This window comes from Microcebus murinus, chromosome 19, assembly GCF_040939455.1.
Source record: "Microcebus murinus isolate Inina chromosome 19, M.murinus_Inina_mat1.0, whole genome shotgun sequence".
NCBI lineage: Eukaryota > Metazoa > Chordata > Mammalia > Primates > Cheirogaleidae > Microcebus > Microcebus murinus.
In genome coordinates this window covers 13,239,695-13,258,690 of record NC_134122.1, presented here as the reverse complement: position 1 = coordinate 13,258,690, position 18,996 = coordinate 13,239,695, and the positions used below count along the sequence as shown (strand labels likewise).

At 50.4% G+C, this 18,996-nt stretch overlaps 1 protein-coding gene across 1 annotated transcript in view; it reads left to right on the top strand.

The window, feature by feature from the left end:
• Positions 1-18,996, top strand: part of XYLT1 (xylosyltransferase 1) — a 296,218-nt gene that overhangs the window by 265,283 nt on the left and 11,939 nt on the right. The window contains exons 8-11 of the mRNA XM_020281516.2: positions 2,008-2,184; positions 6,972-7,234; positions 13,324-13,519; positions 17,467-17,800. Coding sequence (XP_020137105.1) covers positions 2,008-2,184; positions 6,972-7,234; positions 13,324-13,519; positions 17,467-17,800 — 970 coding nt within the window. The remainder of the gene's footprint in view (positions 1-2,007; positions 2,185-6,971; positions 7,235-13,323; positions 13,520-17,466; positions 17,801-18,996) is intronic.

The window sequence follows — 18,996 nt, the reverse complement described above, 5'->3', positions numbered from 1 at the left end:
CCCATTTTGAATATTGTTCCTTCTCCGATAGAAAGTAGAGTTGGTTTCATGAGCGAGTCACACTCCAAAAGTGCAGGCGATCTGAGCCAGCCAGCCAGGGGTTGCAAGAGGCCCCTGCACTGGCAGCCACTGTGGCCAGAGGCGCAGGGCTCCGCATTCCCTGTTGGCTTTTGGAAGTATTTAAAAATCCCCAGGGAGCCGTCACCATTTTTCAGACCTAGCGGAGGGAAGGCCTGTGGTGTAGATTTCGGAGAATTCTGAGACAGACCCGGCCCCGTCTGGATAGGGGTAGGGATCCAGCTCTGGAGAGTTTATGCTGACATGCCAGCAGCCGTCTCCTTTTCAGAGCTGAGCTGAGGGATTCTAGATTCATCTCCCTGACCTCCTGTTCTCTTGTATCCTCAGTTTCTGATCCGACTTCAGAAAACTCCAGAGCTGGTTCCATTTCTGTTGAGCCCGTGGTGTTTTTCAGGAACGGGGCACTGTCCCTTCCCTGGCGGGGCCCCAAGCTGCAGCTCACACGGCCGTGTATCTCCATGGGCCAGACAGGAGAGCGCGTCTCCTTTCGGGATTTCGACATATCCCACCAGTGTGTGGGGCAGGGCCCAGCCCCGAGGAGCAGGGCGATGAGCATGTCATCCTGGGGCTAGTTTTACTATTCTGCACACGTGTTAAATAATCAGCTTTTAATCCTATTTCTACAAAAATCACCTTTTCTCTCAATTCTGATAACCTCCTCATCCATTATCTTGCAGGGAATTTCTGTATCATTATGAAAGGACACAGGGCAATTGGTAATTGGATACTTTTTCCCCACTGCTTGATGGAGACTGTGTGCCTTTGTGGGCTTGTAGACAATTCGAGCTTAAATTTCAGGTTCATGGGCGTGTCACCTAGCATCACAAGAGGGTGGGTCAGCAAGGGGTAGTGGGTGGAGGCTCATTTTGCCTACCCACTCATTGGGAGTTTGGTTGTTTTCATCAAGATGCCCCACCACACTGCTGGGGGCCAAAGCTCTGTGTGTGCTCCCTGGCCCTCCCCTGCCCCAGCGCATGCAGGCACATACACTCCAGGGTCCCTGTTAGGTCCCGTCGTCTCCATTCCTACCCATAAGCCTTTGCACGCAGACACATGTCCCCCTCAGCTTCCGTTAAGGAGCAGAGAGCAGGGAAATGTGCTTTCCTGGTGTCCGGGATTGTTATAAGACAGTGTTGCAATAGAAACCTCTATCTGTGTTTTTTTCTCTCTGCTAATCTCCCAGCTGAATCAACAATTGTCTCTCCTCTGGTCGCTCTTCTCACTCCCAACATCGCCTCTTAGATTCCTTGGCGAGGTTAGATTCCTGGCCATTCCTTGGCCAGGAGTCCTAGGATTAGGGGGAAATGATGGCGGCTGGTTCAGTACCACGGACAGCGAGCGGCCCGCCTCTCCCCTTTCTGTGTGGCGGTCACTGTGCAGGTGGCTTAGGTGGAGGCCCCAGGCCTGATGCAGCCTGGAGTCTGGCCTCCCTCGTCCAGGGGGGAAATACCAAAGCTTCAGCCTTTGGTGTCAGGCTATCTCAGACCTGGATCCCTTTGGTTTCAGATCTGGCTACTTGCAAAACAAAGAACCCGTGTGACTCACCATATTCCAGAAAATTGGCCCCATGTTTTCCTCTGCGCCATGTGTTGACAAACCCTGTGGGACTTTTTACTGGGCAGACAGAAGATGACCGACCTGGGTGATAAAAGATGTCTTGCAGTCAGATTCTAGAGGCTGGGGAATGACCACTTAGAAACCCACCCAGAGCGGTAGACTTCTTAGTACACTAAGCCAGTCTGCACAAAGCCTCCAGCTGTGCCCTGAGTTGGACCAGACTGCCAGCTGCCCCCATTTGCACGTAGAGAGAGCAGAGTGACCCTCCAAGAAGGACCCTTTATAGTCAGTCATCAGGAATGACCTCTTGACCCCAGCCCATTTCGGGGGCACCGGGAGAGGTCTCAGGCTGGGCCCCTGTCTCCCCTACAGTCCTTCTTCCACACGGTCCTGGAGAACAGCCCGCACTGCGACACCATGGTGGACAACAACCTGCGCATCACCAACTGGAACCGCAAGCTGGGCTGCAAGTGCCAGTACAAGCACATCGTGGACTGGTGCGGCTGCTCCCCCAACGACTTCAAGCCGCAGGACTTCCACCGCTTCCAGGTGAGCCTGCTGCACCCCTGCGGCCCCCCCGCGCCTCGCCTGGCCGCACACCTCTGCAGACACCCAAGCCCACGTGCCCAGTCCTGGCTGGGGATAGTAATGGCAGCACATCAACAATAGCCAGTATTTATTGAGCACCTACTCCACTCCAGGGCTTTGCTAACCATTTGTCTGTCTTGACTCGTTCACCCCACAACAGCCATTTACTACATGTATTATTATTTATTGTTTTTCCACTTTAGGGATAGGGAAACTGAGGCATAGAAAGGTCAACAAGCTTAAGGTGTCTGTTTCCAAAGGCTACCCTCATATCCTATTCTCTATCCTGCCTTCTCCGTCTGAATCGTCTTGTTAAAAACATATTTCTGTGTACAAGCCAGATTATATCTTGGGCAGAGTTTTTCAGCCTCAGAACTCCTGACCCTATGGCTGGATTATTGTCTGCCGTGGGGTGTCCTGTGCATCGCAGGGGGTTCAGAAGTGCCCTAAGGCCTCTGCCTGCTGGACACCATTAGCAGCCTCCACCTTTGACCAGCAAAAATGTCCTCAGACATTGCCAAGTGTCCCCCGGGGGCAGACTCAGCCCTGGTTGAGAAGCCCCGATCTCCAGGGAAGTCCAGGCATTTGTGTTTGTAGTGCATTGCACTGTAGGAAATTCTCACGAGCAGCCGGGCTTGGAAACCGCTGCGCTCTGTGTACTTAAAAGAGCAACAAGAGGTAGAGATGCTGTTACCCTCACAGCTACCTCTGTCCAGCCTTGCGGTTTGCAGTTCCGGGGGAAGCCGGGGTAGGAGGGTGGTGGATAGTCACCCACTTGCCATGACACTGAGGATGCCTGGCCTGTCCTGTTGCAGGGGACAGCCTGTCCCCAGCCCGCGTGGGCACCTGTCCTGCGCTGCCTGGTGGCCGGGAGGGGAGGGGCTCTCAGAGTGTCTTTCCCTTCCATCCTCGCACACCCGGGCCCCAGCTGCAGAGAGCTCAGACAGAACGCCGCGGAAAGGTCAAGCAGATCACTCTGGGGTCACTGGCGCTGCCACACGGAGATGGCGTGCTGCTCCCCAGATGGCTGACACGGAGGGAGGGCAGGGACAACCGGGACAGCAGTGCCAGGTGGATAACCCGGCCACGGCGCCCTGCGCCTGCGCTCTGGCACACAACCGATACGACCAGGAAAGGACCCATGCTGCCCGCATGGAGCTTCCAGTCGCTTGGCCTGGCTCCTCGGGGTGTCGGCCTTAAATCAGCAGCATCACTGTCACCAGGGCACTTGTTAGAAATGCAGACTCAGCCCATTCCAGAGCTACTGAGTAAGAATCAGATCAGTTAGCAGAGTCCCCAGATGCCTGGAACGCTATTCATGTTAGATCTGCTCCGTGCCAGGCCCCGCGTGGGCATCGGCCTCACTGGGGTGGACATCACCTCCACTGTTCGAGTTGGGAAACTAAGGCACGGGGTGAACCTGCTCGCCCATGGCCACACAGCCAGGGAAGAGGCAGGGCTGGGGTGGGGAGAAGGCAACTCAGGTGTCTCCAGGGGCAGGCTGGGTTTTTCCACCAGGCCTCGCTGCCACCCTGGTTTCGCGCCTGCACAGGCGTTGCAGGTTTCCTCCTGTCACTCATAGTCCTTTAAAGCTCCCACCCAGCATGTTTAGCCACCTTGTGCGGTTGCTGCAATTCCGTCTTCTGTAGGCCCGGTTTTGGTGGCGGATTGAGAGATACCCAGGGATCTCCTCAAACCCATGCTAATTTCACCATGAACATTGGCATTTATGACAATTAAGCTCCCCATTGTCTGTGCAGAAAGGATCTGCTGAGCAGAAGGAGGGCTGCAGGGCAATGTTTGACCTATTCAAAGGGAAAAAAAACTAATTCCCGCCTTTGTATGGAGGGCCAGCGTTGTCCAGTCTCAGGGGACCTTCCGCACTTGCAGCCCGGAGCCTCCGCCTCGTGATCCCTGGGAGCCAGTTCTGCCCGGGTGGCAGCGTTTGTATTCCAGCCTGGTGTCCTGGGGACACTGCGGTGTCTCTGATAAAGGCCGGGCAACAGAGAGAGCGCATCATGTGCTCACAGCTCTTTCTCTCGCAGTAAACAACGGTCAAGAATATCCCCCGACAGCCAGAATCAAGAAATTGCTGCCTGTAAGGAACTTGGAGTTCTTGTGCAAAGAACTCCGAGGAAAAGAACAGTAAATATAGAAACGTGCCCTTTCAAAAGAGCTGGCTATGGCCAGAGAATCGCTTGCGGAGAAAGGAGGCTGCCCTGCCACTGGGGCCGATTCTCTGCCCCCAGGAAATGAAGACTCATAGGCCCCTAGGGGGACAGGCGCCTAGCAGAAAACTTAAGGGGCTGGTGATAATAATCGCATAAAATTAATAAAAGCGGCTAACAATGTGTGCCAGACCCTATGCTAATAACTTGTATTATTATACCCATTTTAAAGATGAGGAAGCTGAGGCCCAGAGAAGTTGGGTGACTTTCCCAAAGACGTACACAGCTAGAAAGGACAAAGTGAGGTCTGAACTCAATGACTCTTCTCAGTGCCACTGTAAAGGAACCAAGCCGACTTCTGCCTCATAGGGAGGGGGGGCCCCAGCCTTCATGAAACAGAGAGGTGATGAGATGTCTCGTTCACTCCGTTAGCTCAATCCTAGAGTAGAAAGAGCTTGGGTTTTGGAGTCATCCGTTCTGGGTTCAAATCTTATAACTGCATGACTCTGTGCATGTCACTTTCCCTCTCTGAGCTCAGTTTCCTCATCTGAAAATGGGAATAATAATACCTGCCTTGCTGGGTTGTTGGGAGAATCAGAGGTAATGACATAAACACAATGCCCCGCATACAGTGTGTGCTCAGTAGTTGCTGTTAATTCGCTGCAGTGAAAACAGTGCTGGGCCCAAAATCAGGTCAATAATAACGCTAGCCCATAATAAGCTTCCCAAGGGAGAGGGCTGTGTTTTATTTGTTTCTGCAGCTCCGGACCAGGGGTCAGCAGGCTGCAGCTCCTGGGGCCAAAGGCAGCCCACTGCCTGCCTTTGCAAACGCTGCAACGTGGCCATACCCGTTTGCTTACCGTTTTGTCTGCAGCTGCTTTCATGCTGCAAAAGCAGCGTGGACTAGCTTCAAAGCTATTTTTAAAAAAAACTTTTTTAATTTTTTTCATTGTCTAAACATTTTTCGGATTTTTATTTATTTATTTTTTATTTCAGCATATTACAGGTGTACACATGTTTAGGTTACATGTATTGTCCTTGCCCCGCCCGAGTCAGAGCTTCACGTGTGCCCATCCCCCAGCCGGTGCGCACCGCACCCATTAGGTGTGAATATCCCCATCCCCTCCCCCCTCCCATCTGCCCGACACCCGACAAATGTTACCACTGTATGTGCACGTAAGTGTGGGTCAGTTAACACTGGTTTGATGGTGAGTACATGCGGTGCTTGTTTTTCCGTTCTTGGGATACTTAGTAGAATGAGATCCAGCTTTATCCAGGATAATACAAGAGGTGCTAATTCACCATTGTTTTTTGTGGCTGAGTAGAACTCCATAGTATACATATTATTAATCCACTCATGTGTTGATGGGCACTTGGGTTGTTTCCACATCTTTGCAGTTGTGAATTGTGCTGCTAGAAACATTCGAGTGCAGATGTCTTTTTTATAGAATGTCTTTTATTCCTTTGGGTAGATGCCCAGTAATGGGATTGCTGAGTCGAAAATGGCCATTTATTGAAATGTTTGTGAATCCCTGCCCTACACCACAGTAGAAAGCCTGGTCGATAACAGATACTCAGTATTTTATTTCTTTAACCCTGGACCCTGACTCCCAATCCCAGCTCCGCCACTGACTCGCTGTGTGTCCTTGGATAAGTCCCTTCCCCTCTCTGGGCCTGTTTCCATAAGAGCTTGGTTTATATCAGTGGTCCTCGAACACTGCATTATAATCACTTGGGAAAGTTTATTTTTGGATGCATATCCCTGAGCCCCACCTCCAGAGACGCTGACTCAGTAGATCTCAGGAAGGACCTTAGAATCCAGATATTTGAAAGCTACCCAGGTGACTGAGATGCAGCCAGCTCTGGAGTCATTTGCACGGTCCTCAAGCCTAAGTGAGCAAATGAATCACCCGGAGACCTGTTAAAAATACAAATTTCTAGGCCCACTCCTGGAGATTCTGGTCCCTGGCAAGTCTGCAAGTCGGCCGCAATGCCAGGGAGGCGATTGGGAGTGGTGGGGACTGTGGTGAGCAGAAGGGCCTGTGCCTTGTCTAGAGGGACAGCCACTCTTCAGCTTCAGCCGGCCGTTACCGTGTAGGGTCGTGGGCCCGAGGTTGCCAGATCTGATGCCATTTAAAGAGAAGCCAGAGGAGTTTCTGTGAACGCTTTCACTTTTAAAATATCACCAGAGAGCTCAATTTTAAACCACGCTCCTGGCCAACTGAAATACATCTGCAGGCTGTCTTTGCCCTAGATTACTAGTCCGTGGCCTCCAGCTAAGTGACTTCTGAGATCCATCCCAGGATTTAATTTACGTAACAGACATCTAAATGATGCTTACTAAGTGCCTATCATTGCTCGAAATGTTTTGTGGAGATTAACTCGTTCAGGCCTCTTCACACGCTCATTATAACCCATCCTACAGATGAGGAACTCGAGAACACAGGGGTCAGGAAAGTGTCAGACCTGGAACTCGGATCCGGGCAGGCCGGCTGGGCTGCAGAGCCTCGCCCCTGTCCACAGGCCGTGCTGTTAGGCACTTGCTGATGCAGCTTTCTTTTTAATCCCCCGTGAGCACAGCAGACAGCCCGGCCCACCTTCTTTGCCCGCAAGTTCGAAGCCGTGGTGAATCAGGAAATCATCGGGCAGCTGGACTATTACCTGTACGGGAACTACCCCGCGGGCACCCCGGGCCTGCGCTCCTACTGGGAGAACGTCTACGATGAGCCCGATGGCGTCCACAGCCTGAGCGACGTGGCGCTCACCTTGTACCACTCCTTCGCCCGCCTGGGCCTCCGACGGGCAGAGACCTCCCTGCACACGGACGGGGAGAACAGCTGCCGGTGAGCCCCCGGGGGTGCGGGAGGCGCGGGAGCCCAGGGCAGGCAGGGCGTGGAGGGGACAGAGGGGGGACCTGTCTCCTTTTATGTAAATTTCTTCTTAAGACATGGGGTCTCTTAGGCCGGGCGCGGTGGCTCATGCCTGTAATCCTAGCACTTTGGGAGGCTGAGACGGGCGGATTGCTCAAGGTCAGGAGTTTGAAACCAGCCTGAGCGAGACCCTGTCTCTACCAAAAATAGAAAGAAATTAATTGACCAACTAAAAATATATATATACAAAAAATTAGCCGGGCATGTTGGCGCATGCCTGTAGTCCCAGCTACTCGGGAGGCTGAGGCAGGAGGATGACTTGAGCCCAGGAGTTTGAGGTTGCTGTGAGCTAGGCTGACGCCAGGGCACTCACTCTAGCCTGGGCAACAAAGCCAGACTCTGTCTCAAAAAAAAAAAAAAAAAAAAGACATGGGGTCTCACTACGTTGCCCAGGCTGGACTTGACCTCCTGGGCTCAAGCGACCCTCCTGAGTAGCTGGAACTATAGGCGTTCCTCCTCTTTAGGAGCTGGAATTCCACCCATGCCTCTCCCTTTCTCCCTGCCCCAGAGTCACCTGTGCAGCCGCCCTAGCATGCCTGGCGTTTCCAGTCCACACATGGCCATGCTGTTGCTTTACTTTTTACTTTCTCAGAATACCAGACCTCCTAGTTATCTAATGGTTTTCTTTCAGTTGACTCATTCTTTATGCTACACATAAGTACTTTAGGAGGACGCCTTATGTCACCACGTTACATAGTAGTGTTTGTCTTAAACAGCATGTAACCATGAAAGTCCAAAACTGTTTTTGTTCTTTTTCATGCTGGAGAATGTCAAATATATACAAAATAGAACAGCGTGACCTCCTGGTTCTGTCACCCGGCCCTGGCAGTGGTAACACAGGGCTGGTCTCATTTCATCTCCACTTTCTCCCACGTCCTGCCTCCTCTCAGATCAGTTTGAAGTACATCTCAGACAGCGTGTCATTGCGGCCATAAATATTTTAGTATGTATCTCTGAGAAATCATTCCTTTTTAAAGCATAACCACCCTGTCATTACCACGCCTAAAAATAGAACCTCAGGCATCGTTCAAAGGCAGAACCCCTGTTTAAACCGCTCAAGGACCCCGCACAATCATCTCGCCTACCACTACCTGCCGACACTGTAGGAGAGAGTGTTCTAGAAATAAGAAGAGAGGGGAAGGTGGGGAAAGAATGCAACGTACTCCCCTCTCCTCCCCTTTCCTTCTGTGTGTCTTTCCCTCTGTCCCCCAGCAAGATGCCTTGCAGATGTTCACACACTTGCAGCAAGAATTTGGTATCCTGCTTTTTCCCCTCTGGGCGTGGCACTACTAGCCCCTTTCCCTCCGCAGCTTCCGCGAGGGGGACTATCCTTTGTGATGCCGTTGAGTAGGATTTGTGTCCTGTTGAGTAGGATTCCCAGAGTTTGCGTCACCCACCCTTGGCCGTCACTGCTGTCAGTGATGTGCCATTGTAAATGACGTCCCGATGAATACCGTTTTGCAGAAGGCCTTTTGTTCTTCCTTTCTCTTTTCTGATTACTCCCTTGGGACAGAGTCCCAGAAGTGCGCCTCGTCACTCTTCTTCTCCCTCCTCCTCCTCCCACCGTCCACGTTTGACAACATACCAACTTTGTTTTCTTTGTGAGCATCGGTCGATGTTCACGTCACCGCCGGTATGTCGGTTGCCGTTATTATTAAGCCGCCAAAAGCGGTCAGCAGTGAACCTGCTATGCGAGATGGTAACTGGCCACACGAGCCACTCGTCGTTCTCACTGTGCTTTGCTTCACTGCCCCGCCCCTGTCACCGCATAGCTGACCTGCTCCCAGTCACTAAAGGCCATCCGAGGGCCACCTCCTTTGTGACACTTTGCGAGAACTTCCCTGACAGCCCCACTCCCGCCCTCCCCCAAGCCGAACGTAGCGCGGGGGCTGCACCTGCAGCCCGCCCGGGCCCACAGCTGCGGTGCCTTGGGTCAAGGTCATGGGTGAGCGTCTTGCCCCTCCGCTAGTCTGGGGGACAGAATCGAGTCCTCACAGCCACGGTGTGCGGCCCCCTGGATGCAGTGCAGTGCCTCATGCTGGGAAGGTAAATGTCGTTCGAGAATACTTTTAATCACAGCCTTCCTAGAACGTGTAAGGATAGTGAGCTTATAGGAAATCCCAGGAGAAACTCCCAATTTATTTCGGGTTGTTGAAATGTTCTTATTGGCTTATTTTGGAATGAAGTGAGCCATCAAGTTGCCTCGAGCCTGGAATCCTCCGGCTTCTACCTCATTTTTTATTGTAATGGAACCATTGTGCCTTGCTGTGGGCAAAGCTGATGTGTTTATGAGTAGAAGCTTGCAAATAAATCAGGACAAAGGACTCTTATCCCAAAAGGCAAAAGAGAATGAATTCCCACCCCCTGGAGCACCTGGGGAAACAGCAAGTAAAAACTTGGAGTCTTCTTTTGTCTGGGTATTTTATGCATTTTGTGCCTCTCCAGTCTATAGGATAACTTTTCATAAAAGTAATGTTTATTGATTTCTTTTTCTCATTACAAAGTTACACATGTGCATTGCAGACATTTTTGAAATGGCAGATTAACAGAACAAGGAAATAACATTTGCTTATAATCCACCATCCAGAGATAAGAATGTCAGTATTTTATCACAGGCCGCCAAATTCAAATGCCCTCTAGGACCAAGCAAGTGGCAAGAGTCAGCCAGGGTGGTCCCTGCAGGGTGGGCTGACCAGGGCAACCTAGAGGTGCATAGTGCTGAACTACCGCACCTTCTGGAGCGCACCTTGGAGTTGCTGACCAAATCTCCTGATGTTTTCGATGCTCACCTCATTTAAATAAGAAAGAAAAACACCTTTGGGCCAAACAAGTGTGTCTGCGGCATCCTATAGATTATTATATTGCTTCTTGATCATTTCTCTTTTCTTAGGGCAGGAACAGTTTTCACTACTTCAATAGCAAATAATACCAGGATGAGGCATTAGAGGACTTTGTGCTCAGTTCTAGGTTACTTGTGTCTGAGATGTAGCTTGGAAGCACACGGGGTTCAAGAGAAAGTCCTTCTGGAATTTTCACTCATTCTATAAGTGTTGATTGAACATCGACTGTATGCGTGTCAGGCTCTGTGTTAGGCACTGGACATTCAGGCGTGACCCAGGCGGACTGGGCTTCTGAGCTCAGTGGCCCTCCCATGCCAGTGTGCAGACAGCACCCAAGCACAAGCAAAGCAGAACAAAAGGTCAATAAGAGTAAATGTGTTGCCCAAAATGAGGATACAGTCATGTGACATTGATGGGACAGTGACTTAGGATTTGGCAGTCAAAGAAGATCTGTCTGAAGTGGTGACACTTAAGCAAAATGGTAAGACAGACCCAGACATGCAGTCATCGGAGAGGAGCATTCCCAGCAGACAGAATGCCCTATGCAAAGGCCCTGAGGCAGGAATGAGCTTAGCCTGCTCAAGAATTCAAAATAAGGTCACTCATGGCTAGAAAGTGGTAGATTTGGGCAGAGGAAAACCAAATGAGGCTAGAGAAAGAGGCAGGGCTTTGTAGACCACATAAGGAGTTTGGATTATATTGTAAATGTTAAGCAAACCACTTATGGCATTTACGCAGGGGATGATGTATGTGGCTACTGTGGGAATAGATCATAGTGGACGAAATAAAAGGGGGGTCAATTTTGGAAGCTCCTGGAAAGGTCTAGGTGAGGAGCGATGGTGGCTTGGAGCAGGATTCGGCCATGCATAAGGAGAATGGAGGATGGATTCAGGTGGAGACAGCAAGATTTCTTGACAGGAAGTGAGGGAAGGCAAGTCGATAGGAGATTAACTCCTGGATTTCTAGAGTGCTCGATTATTATGCATTGCCTTGACCCTCTCAGCACTCAACACAGTTGACCACTCCCTTCTGGAAACACTTTCTTCTTTGACTCCTGTGACAAGCTGTCCCATCCCACCCAGGTTACAGAACACACCTTGCCATTGCCTTGCTTGTGTATCGCCACAGTAATGCTGCGTAACAACAATCCCAAATCGATGCTTTGAAACAATAAGCATTGATGTAGTGCTCGAGTTGCAGGTCAGTGGGGCAGTTTTCTTGGGCTGGGCTGGCCTCACTCTGGCATCTACAACCAGCTGCAGGTCAGGAGGGTGACTGTGTGGCTCTCGGCTGGGAACAGTCAGCTGATCTAGGATGGCTTCGGCTGGGACAACCAGGTGGCTCTGCTCTGTGCCAAAAGCCTCATCCTCCAGCGAGCTAGCCCAGGCGTTCTCTGATGGTGATCACGAAAGAGCAAGTGAACAAATGGAAAAACGTCCAGGGCTTCTGAGCCCATGGCTGGGAATTGGCGTGACACCCCTTCCACAACTTTCTGTTGGCCAAAGAAGATTCTGCCTCATTGGCGCAAGGAAACCTGCAAAGTCACAAGGAGACAGGAAGACTTGGGGACATTAATGCAGGCTACCACAGGCTTTCCTGTGACTGTATCTTTGCTGTCCACAGCAGCCACTAGCCACAAGTGGCTATGTAATTCTGAATTAGCTAAAACAAAATAAAAGTTTAAATCCAGTTCTCAGTCACAGTGGCCACATTGCAAGTGTTCAATAGTCAAACATAGCTAGTGGCTACTCTATTGGACAGCATGACATTTCCATCATCACAGAAAGTTCCGTGGTGCAGCCCTGCCTAGATTTTGTGCCATGGTAAAATAGCAGTGAGCAGTACAGTCCAGGGCTTTCTGCTCCCAAAGCCCAGATTCAAAGCAGGTTTGCATGAGCCACGAATGCCCAGCAAACAATCTGAAGACAGGGCAGGCATTTTTCCCAGAGCCCCCGGAGGCATCCCAGTAACAAGGCAGTGATTTCAGGAGATGTGTAAACACAGGAAGGTGGCTTCCCTAACCATTATAATTGGACATAAAGACTTAAAAGTCCACATCGAGACCAGAGGGAAGGCTGCATTTAGCTGAGCAGGGACAGTGATTTGTGTAATGCTATTATTAGGGACCCACAAGCACCCGCTTAGTGCTGTGCCATGTGCACATTGCAGAAACGGCAGCTCTTTATTTTACAAGTAGGAAGGACATCGAGCCGGGCCCCTTCAAAGTCCTTCTCTGTTCTGTGTTCCCTGATGTTCTCTGGGCATCTCTGCTTAGCTTCCCTGCTCCTTTCAGCCATCCAACCTCAGTGGACCAAAGGCATGCATTTTAAACAACAAGCTCCCTATATAAGCACGTGCACATGTATTTATGTCAGATGGGCAATGCCTTTTTAAAGACGATGCCTCATGTGGGTGAAAAGGACTGTGAGAGCGTGAGTCAGTACTTCTGATGAAGTTAGGCAACAGACATAAAGAGAGCCCATTGGAGATTCAAACAGAGAGAGAAGAAAGAGGAATGAAAAAGAATTATCTTTAATTTTTGCTCAAGGATGTTTAATGCAGCATTGTGTAGAACAGCAAAGAAATGAGAATCATCACTCTGTGAAATTGACACTGCGTACAGTGGAACACTTTGCATCCACACACACACAGAATCACGGTCTCAGAGACTTTTCCAAGACTCGTGATGATGCTCAGGAAATACCATAGAGCAAAAGCAGAATATAGCCAGTCTACATGTTCTGATCCCAACTGTGTAATATTTATGCAAATATATGCATAGAAAATAAGGCTGAAGGGAAATCCATCAATATGACAACGTTCACACACCATCGTCGCTCCCCCAGCACCAAGCGCCGGAGGACTCAATCAATATCTGTGAATTGACGTTATTTATGGGAAGAGGCATAAAAAGCAGTCCTTTTATTTTCTTTGTTGTGGGGTCAGCATGTTTTTCATTTATAATCAGCAAAAAAAAAAAATTATTCCTAGTCATCGAGATCATGGAGACATAGGGAGCAGCTTTCAGGCGGATGCAAAGGACTAGGGTAGGAATTGTATGACGTGGGGACTGTTCTAGGGACAGGACGAGCATGGTGGAGGGGAGCCCTGTTGTGATGCTGAGCACCTGCAGCCTTAACCCATGAGCTCCTGTGTTTTCAGGTACTACCCAATGGGCCACCCAGCGTCCGTGCACCTCTACTTCCTTGCTGACCGCTTCCAGGGCTTTCTGATCAAGCATCATGCCACCAATCTGGCTGTGAGCAAGCTAGAGACCCTGGAGACATGGGTGATGCCGAAGAAAGTCTTCAAGATTGCAAGCCCACCCAGCGACTTTGGGAGGCTTCAGTTTTCTGAGGTAAGAGGCCGGATGTTGTCACGCTTCATCCTTTTGCAGTCCCCATGCTGGGTTCTGTTCCACAATCTGACACTTGTAGTTGGAAATGGAGGAGAAGAGGGCTTGGAGAGCCCTGAAGATGTGTTCTCCAGCCCCAAACACACACCAGCATCTTAAACGGGGGAGGAGGAGAGGGACAGTGGAGTTGCCAAAGGACCAAACCAACCTGGAACCTTGGCCTACTTTCTGGAGTAGAATTTCTGCTCCTCTTAATTTTTCATCCTCATCAGTGACCCTTCCTAAACTTATGTTATTAATAGACCAGTAACAAACCACTATTTCCTAATGAAATAGTGGCATTGGTCCTATTTTACAAATGAGAGAACTGAGGCTTATAGAAATCGATTGATTTTTCTGGATTATAGCTAGGAAGTGGAAGAGCTCAAAATTGAACCCAAGTTTCTCTGGCTACAAATCCCATGTGTAATTGTGGTTTTGTCTCCCAGTTTATAACACAAGAATTAGCTTAAAGTAAGCACCAGATCACTCAATCATTGAATATATGAATGGATAAGTGGGTGGGTGGGTGGGTGGATGGATGGATGGATGGATGGATGGATGGATGGATGGATGGATGGATGGATGGATGGATGGGCGGGCGGGCGGACGAATGGACGGATGGATGGAGGGACAGATGGATGAGTGGATGGATAAATAGATGAGTGCATAGATGGATAAAAGGATGGATGATTAGGATGGATGGATGGATGGATGGATAGAAGGATGGATAGATAATAGACGGATGGGTTAATGGGTAGAGCTATGGACTGATGCGTGGATCATAGAAAGTGGTTTCTCCCCCCTCAATACAGCATTAGATTTTAAGTATTTTTCTGGCTAGGGAGATGGATTTACCCAGCACCACCTTGTAGTATCAGCCCTGCCTCCAGATCCCTAAGGCCCTACATGATCTGGCCTTCGTCTGCTTCTCCAGCCTAATCCAGTACCACTCTCCACCCCGCTCACATTTCTTGCATCTTTGTCAAACATGCCACACCTATTCCTGCCTCAAGCTTGGCAGGTGCTGATCCCCCTGCATAGAATGCTTTCCCCAGGTTGTCACATAGCTGGCTTGTTTTTTGTCATTCTGATATAAATCCAAGCGGTGCCCCTTCAGGGAAGCCTTCCCTGGCCACCCACTTGTGCCACAATAGCTACACTGTCCACCTAACCCTTCCCTATTTTGTCACCTTCTCTTAGCATTTACTATCTAAAATTATCTTGTTGATTTATCTGGTCACTACTCAGTTGCCCACAAGAGAGCAGGAACTGTCTCCTCACCCGCTACTGTATCCCCAGCACGTAGAAGAGCACGTAGTATTTGTAGGTGCTGAATGAGATTTCTGAATGAATGAGTGAATGCGCTTGGGTGGTGATGGTGCTAGGAAGGGAAAGCATGACCAGTCTTGGGGAGCGTGGCGCACACAAAACTCTAGCACCTGATTTCTGCCTTCCCCGCGTCAGTACGTAGTAGCTAAGTGGGTGATTCATCTCAATGAATCCGGCTACTAGATTCAGGATGAAGGGTCCGACTTTACAATATGGAGGACCTGGAGGGGCCGGGAGCATGGAGGGCCCTTGCTGGTCCTTATCCAGCCCCCTGTGGCCCTGCCTAGCTGACTCGTGCCCCCGGAAAGGGTCCCCATGTCAAACAGGCACCAGCGAGAGTTTCTTGTTAAGCTACCATTTTCAATTAAGGCTCCTAGCGGATTTGCTGGATGTGAGCTGCCCAGGGAGCCCACTCCATAAATTACTGGCGCCAGGGGGCAATTAGACTCTGCCCCAGTTGGATTCTTTGCTGGGGCCCAAGCATTCAATTGACGACATTAATGTTCCATTAAAGAGATGGATGCCTGGTGTCTGCGCTCCGCCTGTTTCTCAGCCTGCTGTTGGGCGACTGGGCTCCTCTGGCAGTGACAGATGACGCTGGCCACTCCATGGCTAGTGATTTGTGAAGGTTCCCACTGTAGGTCTGGTGCCCTGGGTGGGAGAGCCACCAAGATCACTCGCGGAAATAATGGCACCTAATGCTGAGAGCCCTGACTTTGTATTTTGAATTTTTTCTAGTCTTAATTATTTTTAATGGCACAGCTATAAAACTGAGCAAAAAGGAAGGGAAGAACTATAGGCCCGCTTTGTGGGCTGTTGAGAATGTCCCTGTTGTCAGCACCATCTGTGTCAGCGCCATGCGTGGTGCCCAGCTCACGGCAGGTGGCCAGTGCTGCTGAACAGCTCAGGTAGATTCCTCCAGCCCACGGGGGGACTGGCTTGGAGAAAAGATGCCCATCCTTTCTGCAGGCGGTCACTGAGTGCCTACAACGTGCTAGGTGCGGGAAGGATAGCAGTGAACCGGACAAACCTGGCCCCTGTTGTCACGGAATTGTAGTCTAGTGGGGCAGCCAGCCAGTGAGTGAGCAATTCAGCTAATAACAAGTATTAGAGAGAACATAGAACTTCATCCCTGTGATTGCTGACTCAGGGCGTGGATGGGGGCTGCCTTTGGTAGGATGATTCATTCAGGAAGGCTTTCCTAAGGAGATAACGTTAGAGCTGACACCTGTAAAAGAGCTAGCCGCGGGGAGTTCTGGAACATTCCAAGCAGAGAGAAGACTATGTGTCCAGAGCACATGAGTGAGAGGGAGAATGGTAGGAGAGAGGTCTCGGAGCGGGCAGGGGCTTGCCCGCCCTGGAAGGATGTTCAGGTTGCATTTCAGTGCAGTGGGAAGCCTTCTGATGGGTGGGTTGGGAGCTGGGGAGCAGCATGTTAAGCTTAAAACTTCAGCATGTATTTAAATCTGGATAATTGATCCTTTTGCAGTGGAGGGTTGTGGACTTCCACAGCAAGGCCCTAGGAGAAGAGCTGGGAGGTCACAGCAGATGTGACAGCACCCCGCTCTGTCCCGGACTGCCCCCTCCTTCATGCTTGGGGGTTCACTGTGTCCTCACAGTCTTCAGTTTAGAGACGAGAGCCAGGTTTTTTTGTCAGCTGCTCCACAGCTCTCCTGTCCAGGTTGTCCTGGTTTTAGAACCCAGATTTCAGAGAACCATTTATGCCCATTGCTATGGAGGATGCAAGGACAGTGTTACAGAGGGTGCCCGCGCACTTGGGTATGATACCGAAGTGGTTTTGTGACCATTCATCCTTTTTGTTAGTATCTGTTGGAAACCGGTGTGTGGAGGGTCTGGAGCGGGACATTTGACAAGGCCTTCCTGATGACAGGGTGGAGAATAAATCGCAGGCAGCGAAAGTGGAAGGAAGAAAGCAAAGAGCAGATTCCTGCAGGTCACAGCTGTGCACACCCCCAGCTGGTGGCAGGAGGGATGGATCGCACAGCCTCTCCCGTCCCTAGGGTCCAGCTCAGAATGATTTTAGGAAACCAGACCTGTCTCCTCCTAGGAAAGCCATCTGAACTCCCGCAAATGATAGGCAGTGGCAAAGGTCTCTCCTTTCTCCTAGCAGATGACAGGGCAGCTCCAAAACCCACAATCTGTTCTTGTTCAGAACGTGAGCACTAAACAAAGGTGTGTGATTTGGAAAACCAGGGACCAAAGTGGGAACCCGCTGCACCTGTTGAGTGGCAGGGCGTGTGTTCCCTCGTAACAGTTGCAAGCAGGCATTCATGCATCCCTCAGCACATTCGTCTTTTCAGAGCACATGCTGTGTCCAGGCACAGGTGGCCCAGTGGTTCAGTGAGGGGACACGGGCCTTGTGATCCCCCAGGTGAGGCCCAAATCCCAGACCACCTGCTTCCTAGCTGTGTGACCTCGAACAGGAGACTTAATCCGAGCTTCAGTTTCCTCATCTGTAAAATGGGCATATGAAGCCTAAGCAGCAGGCTCCTGAGCCTTTCTGAGACGGAGCACCCTAGCCCAGGCCCGGTGGTTTCAGACTCACTCCCCTGTTTCAGGTCGGCACCGACTGGGATGCCAAGGAGCGGCTGTTTCGCAACTTTGGGGGCCTCCTGGGGCCCATGGACGAGCCGGTGGGTATGCAGAAATGGGGGAAGGGGCCCAACGTGACCGTGACCGTCATTTGGGTGGACCCCGTCAACGTCATTGCTGCCACCTACGACATCCTGATTGAGTCCACTGCCGAATTCACCCACTACAAGCCCCCTTTGAACTTGCCCCTGAGGCCTGGGGTCTGGACAGTGAAAATTCTCCACCACTGGGTGCCGGTTGCAGAGACCAAATTCCTCGTCGCGCCTCTGACCTTCTCCAACAGGCAGCCCATCAAGCCAGGTGAGTGCTCCGGTGTCTCTGCGGGGGCAGGTGTTCCATCCATCCCCAGGTCCTTGGCCTGGGCAGACCATGCTGCTCAGATGTGGGGCGTGCGACCGCCTTGCAGGACAGCGTTGCTTGCTCTCGGTATTTTTTTTTTCCTGCTCGTTTGCCCTAGAGACCCAGCTAATTTCCTACCTGCACACTGAGGTGATGTCGTCTGTCTATGTATTAGATACTTATGTGTTGGACTCCCGTTGGACATGCAGAAGGCCTCGATCATATTTAGGACAAGATGGGAATTAAACCCAGGCAGATAGTGAGTTTCAGCAAATCTAGTTTACTATTTCAAAAGTAACTAAAATGAGAAATGCTGTTCATCAAAGCTATGATGCACTAGGTAGAAAGATGGACCACATACCAGCGGGAGATATTTGCTATCCATTTAAAAAAAATAATACTCATATTCAGAACATATAAAGAAATCCCATGAATCAGAGGTTGGTGAGCGGCGGGCCGCAGGGCAAATCCGCACACTGTCTGTTTTTGTAAGTACAGTTTTATTGGAACACAGTCACATTCATTACACGTTGCCTGTTTCTGCTTTGGGAATAAAATGGCAGAGTTGAATGGATGTGACAGTGATGGCATGGCCCACAAAGCCAAAAATATTTACTACTAGTCCTTTACGAAAAAAGATGCCAATCCCTGCTATAAAAGAGAGGAAACCAAAAAAAAAAAAAAAAAAAGTAGAGAGAGAGAGAGAACAGGAATGGCCCTCATACGTATAAAAAGGCGCTCAGCCCCATTAATAATGACAGAAATGCAAACTCAAAGTGCAAAGACATTCCACTTCACACCCACCATATCGGTGAATGAGTGACAGATAATGTCATATATTGGTAAAGTTGGAAAACGATGCACATTCCCGACGCCAGTGGGAGGGTGATTTGACAAGGTGCATTTGGAAAATCGTTTAGCGTCTCCTATAAAGCTGAACTTCCATGCACCCTACCGCACAGAAATTCCACCCCTAGGTACAGGCCCTAGAGACGGGTGCAGAAATATTCATACAAGAATTCTTCATAATAGCACAAAAGCAAAAACAGCCCAGCACCGGCAAGGATGGGCAGTCTGTGGTGTGTTCCCGGGGCGGATGCCGGGCCGCAGGGAGCTTCAGCAGAGCACAGACACCTGTGTTGGCTTGGGCCAGTCAA